At 35.5% G+C, this 14,117-nt stretch overlaps 1 protein-coding gene across 2 annotated transcripts in view; it reads right to left on the bottom strand.

Annotated features, from left to right (window-relative positions):
- CNTNAP2 (contactin associated protein 2) overlaps nucleotides 1-14,117 on the bottom strand; it is a 1,224,243-nt gene that overhangs the window by 627,701 nt on the left and 582,425 nt on the right. The window contains exons 5-7 of one of the 2 annotated variants that reach the window (XM_075745282.1): nucleotides 9,254-9,457; nucleotides 6,762-6,946; nucleotides 3,365-3,508 (exon numbers count right to left, since the gene is read on the bottom strand). In XM_075745282.1, the coding sequence (XP_075601397.1) occupies nucleotides 3,365-3,508; nucleotides 6,762-6,946; nucleotides 9,254-9,457 (533 nt within the window). The remainder of the gene's footprint in view (nucleotides 1-3,364; nucleotides 3,509-6,761; nucleotides 6,947-9,253; nucleotides 9,458-14,117) is intronic. The other variant, XM_075745283.1, reaches the window with a different exon arrangement.

The raw sequence follows: 14,117 nt of genomic DNA, 5'->3' as shown, positions 1-14,117 counted from the left end.
GACGTTATCCCTCGTGAAAATACTACTGGGTCTTAAAACCTTTCCCAATTAATAGAGCTACTCATAGCTCCCAAAAGAGGGAATGAGTTTATTAAGAATACAATACCTGTTAAATCAGGATGGATCATACAGTACAGGCAATGTACTGTTTATCATGTTATTTCACTATTTTTCTCTAAAATAGCTTATTACTCACCTTTGAGCTTAACATAATGTTCATTTAACATAGATCATTTAAAGAAAACACTCATCTTAAGTTTGTATATGACTGCACTCAGTAATACATGGCATAGGAGCTGGAGAACTGGTTGGGGCATAGACCTAGTGGATGTAAGGATGGACAGCAGCAAATATGATTCTCCTCAGCATTTTTCAGTTACAGGCATTAAAATTGGAGACATTGTTCTGTGGAAACTAAATCCAATTAGTATTCACACTGCCTGCCCTTAATATATCTCTGGGTAGGAAAATTTGATAAATTGACTAAATTCCTAAACTCAAATTTCTCTGGACTTCTTCTTGTTAGCTGCATATTCCAGTCTCTTCTCACTGGTGGTACAAGGGTCAATATTCTTCAGTTATGCAAGGCAATAAAAGCCTGTTACATTTTAGTAGAAAACATAGAAAAGATGGACTGGAAGACTGTTTAGAAGTGAATTCCCTGTTTCTGTCTTAGTCCTGAGTCAAGTTTTATACCAGAGTTAGCACCTACTGTGCTAGTTAGTCATCACCAACTCTTGTTTGCAACTTGGTTCAGGAGAAAAGCTGACACATTCTCTGTCTCGGCTGCCCTTTTCTCCCTGACTGTCCCTTTTGGGCATCATTTGCCTCATTTATCTTATATGCAAACAAATCAGGCGCCAGTAATAAGAACAACAGTCACTGCTCAAGATCACCCATCTGACTCATTATCCCCAAAGAGCTGTTGCCGTATTACATATCACAAAGGACTGCCAAACTTTCTCCCCTTATTCTTACCTCTAAATCTAAAAGAAATACATTTTTTAAAGTCAGTGTTGGACTTTATTTAAATATAAAATACTAACAAATTCTTTTTACATCCTTACTCTTCAATAGATTAAAGAAATGCTTGGTGGTGCTTTTTTGATCATATCACCTATGTATATGAGACCTACAATCTTTTTTAACTTTAGTTTTTTTCAGAAACAAATCAAGATTATTATCTTATTGTCATCTTTGATTCTCCTGGCCTCCTCATTCTGTAACATTAACTTGTCAACTTCTTTTCACTGTGTGATTTCTGAAATTCAACTATCTGCATCTAAGAATATTTTTTTTCTTCTGTCTCATACCTCTTTAATATTCTTGTTTCCTCTGTTTTTTCCCCCCTTATGATACTTCTCATCACCATAGTGATTTCTTTGCTGGTGTTCCACTTCATTACATTTTGTTCATCTTGCCTCTTCATATAATACACTGTTTAGGGCAGGGTGTGCCCACTGGTTTTGTACAGGATCTCCTACAACAGAGCTTTGATCTTTGTTGGATTGCTTAAGTGCCATCATCATAAACATGATTAACAACAACAGTAGTCTCAACTGAGTCTATTTTTCATGCTAAATCAGGCTAAAAACTAGGAGAAAAAAAGCTTTTGTAAGAAACATAAAAATCCATGTTGATTTAGTTAGAGTAAAATTGATTTTGCTTTTGAAGAGCTGAAGCCATTTGAGTAATTCTACTGAAAACAAAGGTCACTTCTATTTTTATAGCCATTCTCAGAATTGGAAATCAACAGAACCATCAAATTAAACTAGCATGCCATAGGCCTCTTTGATGTAGCACTAACACTGCCAAAGCAGCTTATGTGGATTTTACTTTCATGTTACAGGTAACAGAAGTTTAAAAACAAAGAAAAAAAGAAACAAACAAACAAACAAAAAACAGAGAGATGATTTTACAGAGACTTTACAGGCTTGCTAGCTATGCCACACTTTTGAAAGAATAGGATTTGCACTACAGAAACCTCTTAAGTAACACTTATGTTCCGGAAGAGGCTTTAAGAATATGTCCTACTAACTTGCAGTGGACTTGACTGTGCAAAATGGAAAGATTGCTCCTACACAAAGATCCTTTTCTAAATCAGGCATCAATCTTTGAAAATCATGGTTACATTACAAGCTTAAAATGCACTGCAGGCAGGAAATCACAGGCAATTTTGAAAAAAAAAAAAAAAAGTCAAAGATTCAGGAGTTCATGTGATTGGGCTGAAAAAATTCTACAAGTGGAGTCTTTCCTCCACAAGCATATGTATCATGTTCTTTGCCTTTGGCAGTTTTGAAGAAATGTATGTATAGAAAAATTTTCAAATATCAGGCTGTATTACTGAGTTTGTATAGGCAAACATCACATATTCAAAATTATCCTTCGTATGCTTTGATCATTTACCCACATTGTTCATGCAATTACATGGAATTTCAGTATCACTATCCAAGGAGTAATCACATGGCAATCAATCCTTTGCACTTCTTCATCACTGCATATGTAAATCTTTACTATTTATTACATAAAGAGGAAAGCAATAGTGGAACCATACATATTGTTAGCAGGACTTTTTGAAGGCTGTAAACTTGTACAGAAGAAAGCCTTGAACAACTTATTCAGACCATCTCAAACTCATGGCAATAATACATTTATTTCCTACCTACATTGCCTTTTTATACCAATAAGCAATTTTAGTAACATTTACAGCCTTAAAAATACAGTAATTAAAGTACATTCTTTCTTAATCACCCTGCCCATAAAGCCACAAATTTGAACATGAAAGCAACTATGAATGCTTAAGCAAGAGAAAAAATAGAATAAAATGTTATCAAGCTCTGTAATGTTAATAAGCTAAATAATTATTTTCAATTCTATTATCTTGAGGCTTTTCAGAGCTACGAGAAAGGCCTGTAGAAGCATTGCCTTCCAACGACTTCTGCACTCCAGCAATCCAACTAGCTCTGCAGGGATGGAAGATACCAGGATTTAAAGCCACGAGAAAGCTGCAATTGATTTAGTAATAAATCTTGTCTGTGCTGGTTTTGGACTACTATAATTCGGGAGGAAAGGAAAGAAATACTTCTTGGTTCTGCTGATTTTCTTTTAAAAAGTAGTTGTCTGATACTGAAGGTTAATTTTGGAAAGATGAAACAGAACCCCAGAAGTAAAATGCTCAGACATAATAATAAAAAAAAGTCATAAAGGTAGATACAATAAGATCTTTGGGTATGTGATAAAATTTGTTTTGTGTTCTGTATCATTCCATATCACAAGGGTGTCAGCTACACACACTCACAAACTTTCTAGTCTCCTTTAGAAGGAAAAGCAGAAGTTTCAGATAACCATTAAATTATGCTCTTACCACATTAGAAGGTTCCAATTTCTTCCTCTTGGCAAGGTCAGTGATATTATTGCCATTGTAGTTGATGCTCTCCATGCAGCCTTTGAAATTTTTCCGACTGTTAGAACTTGGCTTCCCAGAAAAAGGCATGCCTCCAAAGGTTATCTTAGAATGAAACAGAAGATGGTTGATAGTTATGGGAGGACAAAGACTTTTAAACAAATTTGCTGTAGATGTATTTGCTTTCTTTGAACACTCAAACATGGCAAATGTGAGAGCCAGCAACACTGCTTACCAGAAAAAGGAAGTATCAAATAAGCACTACAAAAGCAGAAAAAAAATCTGTAATGAATTCGTGATTGCAAATATTCATGGTAGTAAATCCTAAATGTTATTACAATTGTCCAAATAGTGAGCAGACACACATCACAGTTATTCATATATGCACCGCTCTTCTGATCGCCACTGAACAATAAGTATTTCAAAGAACTTTGAATAAATGTCCATCCCACTATTTTTCTAAAGAAGAGTAGATAGGAAATTAGCCGGATAATCTGATTGGAATCATTCACTCAGCTCTAACTGCATGTCAGAGCTCAGAATACAACACAGCAGTTGTGGGCTTCCAATATGATGCATTTGTTTCCTTTAATGCTTATACAGCTACTTTATCCAGAAGAGTTTTACAGAATCACGTAAAGATGCTAACCCCTGTTAGACAGGATCACCTTCCACTACTGAGAACATGATTTTATCATGCAGTTATAGTCAATGCGGAGTTACCACATGACTTAGCAGGCCAAGTCATCTCCATAGAGATGAGGACAACCACCACAAAGACTCAGCCATCAAGGTCAAAGAGGAATTGTTTTTCTCTTAATGCTGAATTTCATTACCCTAAACCACTGGGTTATCCAGAATCTCTAGTGCTAAAAACTGAAGAAAAACATATATTTTACAAACTAAAAATGTTCATCTCTTATGAAGTCTCTCCCTGTCACTCCATATACAGGGTAGAGACTATACTGGTGTCTACCGCATCAGGGTCTTTTCTGAAACGTTTGGAAGTGAATAAATGCTACATGTTTTCATTAGTATTTTGCAGCCCAAATGTGAAGAATAAGGGACTCAGGAGATTAATCCCTGCAATTTACATTAAGTATTTATATCCAATAGATGATGGCATAAATGACACTTAGCTTCCCTGACCCACAAATGCTCACAAAAATGTCTGCTTGTAGTCTGCTGCTGAGATTTGACATAGCCAAGCTTTTAAGTATCATTCGTTGTTATTTCCACTTGTTGTTACTGAGAGCAGGAAACACAGCTCTAGGGACACATTTTCCATTTTAAAAGTGTATAAGATATCGCTTTGTATCCCAAAGAGGAGGCTTTGACTTGGCATATAAGAACAAAGGCTATACAGCTGAAAACTAAAATATAAATAGTACACACCAGCTATGTAAAAGTGTTTTGCGGACACATCCTCAGGTATTATAAATTGACATGACTTGACCTTAGAGAAGATACAGCACTTTACATGAACTGAAGAATGTGACTGTAGTATTTTAATGGTTGTCAAACATTCTTTTGCATGTTATAGTCATGTGTTTGGACAAAAGAAAATGAAAGCATTTTGAAGAAAAGGAGAAAAATTGCAAAAAATATGTACCATGACAGTGAGTTAAGAGGGACTTATAGGATTATTTTTTTTTACCTTGAAAATGCGATCAGAACTGATGTTTATTCCTCTTTTGTGCTTACTTAACTTTTCTGAAAGAGATTAACCTAGAAACTATTTTTTCTATGAAAAATAGTTTTGACTCTTTCAGGTTTATCCACTGTGATTAATTTAGCCCAAGGGCAACATATTTAAATTTAGTCTGTGATGACTAACTCAAAAACCAGTGAGATAATTGAGTGGAAAGGAAGAAGAAGAGGTTAAGACTCTTGCATTTGTATGAACCACAGGAACACATATCCACACACACTCGATTAAGTTCGATTAAACACAAGGGGATCCATGTAACTGGAGACCGAAATGTATCTTTGAGAACTGACAGTGAGGTTTCTAATGTCAGAGAAGAGAGGAGGGTGAATCTCCTGGATTCTACTCTTACTAGGTGTAAACTTATTGTATGCAATATATTACGTAAACATGCTACATAAATATATACTTTTTTATATATATAAACATATATATATATATGCGTGCAAATTGCCCAACCCTGGCTTATGGCATTCAGCCTAACTTTTTCTGTAGTTCACTCAATTTAAAATCTTTAATAAAATCTATTTTCATCAGTTTTCAGTAGCTCAGTTTAGATCTTCTGTGCTCGATGAGTAGTAGAGGTACAGGCAAATCTGTTCACTACTTTCTCTTTATAACTGCTAACAAAGAAGGCATTCATAAAGATTTGTTGGAATGTGAGTAAATATCTGATTTGGTAACATTTACTATCAAAAGTAATTTTTTCAAATATTCATATCATATTCTCGATCAAAACATTGTTTATAAAAAACATCAATACAAAAGTTAATTCAAACTTTTCTTCATTACATCATTTTGATTTCCTCTCACTGCTTACAAAGTTGCAAGGATGGAAATATCTGTATTTGGCTCAGCCAACTACATTAATTCTCATTAGAAACAGTAAAGACTGCAAGAAAATCATTATACAAAGTTTGTAATAACCAATGTGCTGAATTTCATGTAAAAATTTAGAGGAACTGAACAAGTTCATCATAATAGCAGATGCCAGAGTGTAATTAAACAAAAAATCCACATTTATTTACTACCAACACTTGTATACATTAACCTGACTGATTAAACAAAAGTTTTCTTAGAACTTTCCTAACTCTTTATTGCTTCTTTATAAAAATAAGTTATTGATGGCATATTTGTGAAAATACAAGGAAGTACCTACCTACCTAAGACAAGAAAGATCAAGATCCATATTAGTAAAAAGTTTCTAATCTGCTTCCTTTCCTAAAAATTAATACTAACTGTCACCACAGAATGAGGCTTTCTGATTCAAGTACAAAATTATCATGGAATAACAGATGGTATGATTTTTTTTATAATGTATTTCCTGCTTACAGCAGCTGCTTTTAGAGATTTTAAAAGTAGTGTATGCTTAGCTTGCTGAATAACATAGATCTCCCATTTTAAAACAAAAGGCTGAGATGACTTACAGCAGATGGGATCTGGTAGACTAATGAAAAGAAACTTAATTTGCGCTAAAGAAAGAACAATGTTGGAAAGAAAATTTCAGGAAATTTAAGGAAAAAAATAATTAAAACAAATGTACAAAACCAGTACCAAAACATCTTAAATTATATTATTTTCTTTTCTCTTCTTATTGGACTTAGCTTTATAAGCCAGTTCGAATGAAAACAAAGACGTTTCACTGTCTACCTCATAATCCAGGTCCAAGTAATCAAATTCTCCATTGGTTCTGAAATGCTGCATGTGTCTGTCCAGGGTGAGATTGATGTTTCTCCCGTGGCGCTCTATGATGATGGAGTGCCAGTGGTGATCGTCTAAGAGGCTGCCTGTCATCACAGATGTGTGGCCATAAATAGAGCCAAGCTGGTTGCTGCCTAAGATGAGAATAGAAACAATAGCACCTCATACCAGTTAGGCAAACATTTTCCTCTTGCTCTGTCAATATTTCACCTGAATCATACCAGACACACAATAAGCTGGAGGAAGTCCGTCTGCTACGATCTGCTGATTGGGGAGGGCTCCTGCCATAAATATAAACAGCTAGATTGAATACAGCAAGTATCTGATCAGGGAACTGTATAGTTATTGTTACAGTAGTTATTTGGAGGCAAACCAGAAAAGCAGTATCTACTTTCAGTTGTAAAGTTGTTTTCAGCTAGGGGTTTTCTGTGTTTTCATCCCTACACTGCAGAAATGAAAAGCTGTCACCTTTGGGCCAGGTCCTGAGCTGCTCTGGAACTGTACCAATTTACAGCTGTAGAGGAGGACATGGTGCCTCATAACAGGTGTTTGTAACAAAACCCCTTTTCAGTCTGGTAACAGCAAACACTTAAATATGCACTTCATGGACTCTGCCAGTATAGCTACACCACTGCGTGTATAAGAAAAGGCTCAATGCAGACTGAGCTAACAGCAGCAAAAATGTCTTCTGGTAACATAGCTTATTTCAGTCTTTCCTTATGCAGCAACCTTCCTATTCTGCAAGTCAAACTAGTAGCAAGAGTACAGTTTTGTAGTTCTCTGCTGTGTTTTCAAGGGGCTTTTGCCAGTGCGGCTATGCTAGTCAGACATCACATCTCATTGCAATTTGACTGACATAGCTAAGTCAGCAAAGGTTGATTGCATGGATCTCGACTGAAGCAGCAAATGACTAATTCAGCAGTAAGTTTAAAAAATTACTGCGCTGCCCAATAACTCAGTGCAATCTTCCATGTTCTGAATACATGAGGACCTAACGCATTTTTGGAGCTGAGAATTTCTTACCATCAAGCATGTCTGCAACTCAGACGTTTAAGGCATGTGCATGTTGATAACACATTCTGGCCAATCACAATTCCATAGCTTAAGATATTATTCCCCTACAAATGACCATGCTGCCTTTTTGCTGAAGGTCACTGATCCTTCAACAGCTGTTGGTTAAAAAAATAAAAAATTCCATGCATGTCCATGAGCCTCAGTTCCTTCAATGCAAAGTCAAATCCAGTGCAAAACAAAACCTAAGTCTACCTCATCCCCTCATCCTCCTCCCCACTGATGTTTGAAACTAAGTTTCTGGATTTTACTGGGCTAAATGAACATCCTTTTCCACTGACTCTGGTGCAAAGACAATACTCTCAGGCAGAGGAAGAGTAACACCATAAACCATTACTTCTGTTTATTAAGTGTGTCTCACAGGGCCTATTCCCATTTATCACCCTAGTGATTTAATAACATCCCCACCAAGCATATACATGGAAGTTATAATAGCTTATAAAGGCAGACTGAACTGAAGAATGTGGAGAAACTGGAAATGAATGGGCTAGCATTGCAATTAAAATTGCTAAAATAGATAACTGCTATAGGAAGATGTGCTTTCCTCCTCATCATCTACTCATGTTGATCTTTAGAAAAAGCACAGGAGAAAATGCTAGTGGAAATAATTACTATTCAATGTAAATAATGAAGAGAATAATTTACTCTTCAAATGTCTGTAAGAGAACTAAAGTAAGTTACATGAAATCTTTTTGTAAAACTCTTCTGTTTGAAAGGAAAAAACAACAACACCTGAAACCAGATAAATCTGGGGTTTTTCCTAATAAATGTACTTTATAAATCAGGTCACTCATGAGCCTGTAGTCTTTCACTGTGAGGGAGAAAGGAGGCTGGAACTAGAGTAACATATACAGAACATCATTGTGAGAACACCTGATAAACAGGTATATCTTCTATCCTTTCCTAGCCCTACTTCTTAGATTCTAGAAAGGCTGCTGAACCTCAACTTCATGTGGTCTGTAGCTTCCCAGATGGTATTTTTTCTGCTGCAAGGTTCCTAAGGGTGGCCTTTATTCCTCTAGCACTGATGACAGTGTCCTCTCACACAAAGCCACAGCTGCGGCCAAATATTCTAAAAAATTCTAGCAACAACTTTTTTGTTTGTGGCAAGTTTCTAAGGACAATATATTGCTGATCTTGTTTTTCTGTATGATCTTATTTTCATGGTATCTCACACAGACTAAAAAGGAAGGAATGGAACAGAAAAAAACCTCCAAACATATGGAAAGGGAATGAACAACATTTTCACCAAATCATCTGATTAAATGATCTGGCCTACCATATCACTGGGGAAAAAAGGATCTAATATTTGACCTAAAATTTTCTTGGGAGAGTTAAAAAGTACACAAAAACAAACAATCACAGCATACCTAAATTTAAATTTAGAACAAGTTTGGCTTTCTTCAGTTCCAAGGTGATATAGTCTCCTTGCTGTCCTTCTCCGTGGAAGATTACACCTTCGCTTTCAGAGGTTTTAAATTTCAAAGAGATGACATCTTTCAATGTTTTCATTTTCTTGTTCCTGAATCTGTATGGTAGCACTACATGGCCATCAAAATTTATAACATCAGCCCCTAAAGGAAAAAACAAATAACATTTTTGATGAGTGATTATATATTCCTGTGGCCACTAGAAAAACAGACATGCCATATGCGGATTGTACCTGAACAGAATAAAAAATGTGCAAGTGTGATATGCATTGTAAATACATTTTTTCTTGACCATAATTTAATACTATAAAAAGTAGGAACTAGGCAGGACATAAATTTAATCCGTATGACATAAAAAAGCAGATTTGGGGGGACAGAAACTACAACTGTACTCAATGTCTTTTGGTTTATCTTAAATATAGTTGCTACCATGCACACTTTCCTAATTATAGTTGAAAATGAAAGACAAACTTCTGAGTGGTCATTAATAATTCATTTGATACCTCATTAAAGTCCAGTATAGAGATCTGTGAGGACTGTAAACAGTAAAACATAAGCCCAAGGAAATTGCCTAGCCATTTTTAAAGATTCTTCAAACTATATGTAAACGACAGGCATAAGCCTTGTCTAGTTCAGTTTTATACGGAAAACTTGGGTAAGTTGTGACCTCAACTAATTTTGACAAGAAAAAAAGAGTTCTGACACTTGGGCTAATTTTTGTTCCAGGTTTGGTTTTATAAAAAATCTGGGAAGAAAATTGAGAGATGCAATCATTATCATTTAAAGTCAATCCAATATTCTTATAAATGTTGCATAGTGACACAAGATTTCATGTCTTCTTTTCAAGACTTAATCTCTAAAGCATGAGTCACAATTTTCTGGAGGCTAGATCTACAGTAAAAATAGCCACAGAACTCGATTCCATTCAGCAGATGTACTTCTGCTGAGTATTGAATCTTGTATTTTAAGCAGAGCTCAGTAGAAGATTGTAAACAGACACTGATACCTAAAAATTTATACAGATTTATTTAAGAAATCCCCTTTGTAAACTGCTTAGCCTACAATCAATCATCAGTGTCTTAGCTACTATTTGTATAAGCATTTCATCCTCAGTAATCACAATGAACAATTTAAATAGTCACTAAGCAAAATTTTTAAAAAGGAATTAACAGAAAAAGTGTTCATTTTTTTAAAGAAAAAATATTTTCCACCTATTTTCTTCAAAAACATTCACACTTCTTATTGGCATACCGTATTCATACCACTCATTTCACGCTCTGAATGAAATAAAGGATGCCATTTTATCATATATTCTTCAAGCACATCTGATTTTTCCCTCTTCTGTGGGCAGCTCTTTGGTGACTGCTTGCAACTTTTTAAAACTCCTAACTTCTTTTTGCTATTATGGTAATTTAAATCTTACAGACCCCCTCAAAAACACAGAAACAAACCCACTCAACAAGGGTATCACCAGCAGAGATAAAGAAGTCATTATTCCATTCTACTCAGCGCTTGTCAGGCCACACCTGGAATACTGTGTTCAGTTTAGTCCCCACTATACAAAAAAGATGTGGACAGGCTGGAGAGGGTCCAGAGAAGGGTCATGATGATGATCAAAGGATTGGGAAGCCTGCTGTAGGAGGAAAGGCTGAGAGAATTGGGTTTGTTCAGCCTTGAGAAAAGAAGGCTTAGAGATGACCTCATCACCATGTTCCAGTACTTAAAGGGTGGAGGACTCTCTTTTATAGGAGTCACATGGAAAAGACAAGGAGGAATGGGTGTCAGTTACTCCTGTGGAGATTCTGATTGGAGTCTAGAGTAAAATTTTTCACAATAAGAATAATCAACCATTGGAATAATCTCCCCAGGGGAGTGGTGGATTCCCCAACATTGGACACTTTTAAGATTTAGCTCGACAAGGTGCTGGGCCATCTTGTCTTGACAGAGCTTTTGCCAAGAATGGTTGGACTAGATGATCCTTGAGGACCCTTCCAACCTGGTATTCTATGATTCTATGATTGACTCCTGTGGTGTAATTAATGCAGAAGAATCTTTTAAAAGTCCATTAAAACACTTTGTACGCTATGCCTAAATAACTGCAGATGTTTTCATTTGATTTTATATGGCCTACATTACTAGCTGATTATCCTAAAACTTGTTGCCTTTGTTCTTACAACATATGACAAACACACATTTTAAAAATGTTTACTTTCAACTAATCTCTGAAATAATATTTTACACCCCAATTCAGAGAAGTGCCTAAACAAATGTGTAAATCTTGAGAATTTAGGAACCACCAAAATGGTCTGCAGAGTCAATTTTTACTACTGTTGTGTCCTCAATTATGCTTATGTATAGCATCTGTATAGATTGCTTTTTCACATTCTATAATTTCCAGAAATACTTTTCACATTGATATAAGAGCTATTTCAGTGTCAAAGAGGAGCATTCAATCAAGCTTCATGATGTTTAGCATTTATTTCCTAGAGAAAAGGATGTAAAGCCACAACCAATATTTCATAAATTATTTCTACTTCAGTGTTCAGTCAAAAAATCCACAACCTATCTTGTATTCACTAACTAAAACACACCCAATTGAGACTAAGACTTGCAGTCATATTGATTAAATGCCTATTTGTACATCCTTACATCATTGAGCATAGTAAGTTTTCAAATATAAAGACCAACACATTATGCTTCCATCATTCAGGATTTTCCCCACAAATCACTAATATAATAATAGTTCTTTACTACTTCCAGGTTATTTGTTCTGCTGACACAATGATCCTGTGCATGCTGATAAAGTATGTGATATCTGTTTCTGGTTGATATAACCATTTGTCCTCTATACTTCTTTAATAAATCTGTATGTATAATTACAATATGGTCATTATCCTCAGTTAACACAAACTGTTGACTCTCTAGGGATTATTTCAAATTGCAGAAGTTAAGAACTTAGCTACCTTGCAGAAACTATGTTTACAGTTCCTAAGACTGACAAGGAGGAAACATGACAGTGGACAGCCATTGACCTATAGATTCACCTAATTTATACTAAAGATAAAATTATGCATCTCAGCAGAGTGTGGATCACCAGAGCTTGTGATTTTACCTTCACAATGCTGCTGATTTTTAAGCTTAAGAGTTTTTAAATATAAGTAACATTTTCTGCAAAACAGCATCAAGTGTATGTATTACAGCGTCTACCTGAGATCAAAATGTAAGACATGCTATCTCATACTCGCTCATACTCACACACTGGCCACTAGTATTAATGGAAGGAGCATTAAGCATGTCAAAAAAAGCTGTGTTAAATCTGAAAGCAAGTCTAATCACTCTGCTCACCTTTTCAAGTTAGATCAGAAAAAAGTCACAGAAATAAAGTTTATCTACTCGCAACAGCCAAAGACTTCACAAAATTCTTCCTGTGAGAGTCAAAGAGATCTCACAGACTGAGGACGCAGAGGCATGCAAGTTTCTTTATGCCTCCATAAGATGTTGTCCCTCTCCTTTCAGAAAGATTAATAGACATATGCAACGCATTTGTGTTTCACATTAGTTTATTAACATATTTGAACTGGTAGTAGCTGACTGTCATCAAACAGATGGGTAATAGTCACTGAAAGATTTGAAGACTATTTCCAATGGCCAAGTTTGTTTTTGTTTTTGTTTTTGTTTTTTTTAATGCATAGACTTTTTCATGGATCACAATGATCCATTATCATGTCTGTGGAAAGGAGGTCAAAGGGAAGAATTCTAAATTTCTGAATTTTTAGTTTCAACCACTTCTTCAAATTATACAGAACCATATGCTGAATCTTCCATAGCATTCTCTCCCCCTTAATTACCAGGCTAGAAATAACCCATGCCATGTACATGTTCAATTCCTGACATTACTTGCATCACATAACTGGAATCACCAGTTCTAAACTCTTCTTGCCATTAGAAAGACGAGAGGCAGGTAGACAGAGATGTTATTTGTGCAATGATCATGCAATTTCTGTTCATCTCTGCTTCTGATTGAACTAAGACTCTTGGACCCAAAGGTGTCAGATTTATTGTTAGCAGTTCAATTCTGCAATGAAACAGATTACAATCGTATAGCTTGAACCCACACCCAAATCTTCCTAAACCTGCAAAGATTTTTGATGAAATGACAAACTTTGATCCCTTTATTGTTTATGCAAACTAATTGGTGAAGAAATTTTATTCAGTACATAAAACGTGAGCATTACGAATTGACCGCAATATCCCATATTTGTTAGTATATAATATATATCTCATGTATATCAGAATGCAGCAAAATATATTAGAAATACCACTTTTCTTTACAAAACACATTTTACCATGCTCATTCCTATAATAAATCCGTATTAAGCTCTAAGTGCAACTAAAAGTCTCAGCCTGATCTGGTTCTTCTGAATGACAAATTCCAGGAATGTGAATCAGCTCAAAATTAAATATCAGAATGGGATGTTGTATTTGTGGTGCAAGAAATCCTTTATAGTTATTGGCATGCAAGAACACCACATTTTCGCAGGCACAGATGCAGATGTTGCTCTCTGAAATAAGGCCACCCTGGTTCATATTCTGACTTTGTATTCAGAAGCAACAGTATGTTAGTTCAGAGGTGAGGTTATCTTATATACGCTCACAGCTCAAGTAAATACATTACTTCTGGAGTTTGTTTTGAAGAAAGAAAGAAAATGGTTAGGAAAATATTGTAACAGATTATATCAACCAGTTGTTTTTGCTTGCTTTACAAGCTGTCAAGAGATCCAAGAAATGTCTTCTTGAGATTTTT

The sequence above is a fragment of the Balearica regulorum genome, chromosome 2 (assembly GCF_011004875.1).
Source record: "Balearica regulorum gibbericeps isolate bBalReg1 chromosome 2, bBalReg1.pri, whole genome shotgun sequence".
NCBI lineage: Eukaryota > Metazoa > Chordata > Aves > Gruiformes > Gruidae > Balearica > Balearica regulorum.
This window is presented reverse-complemented; position numbering and strand designations above follow the sequence as displayed.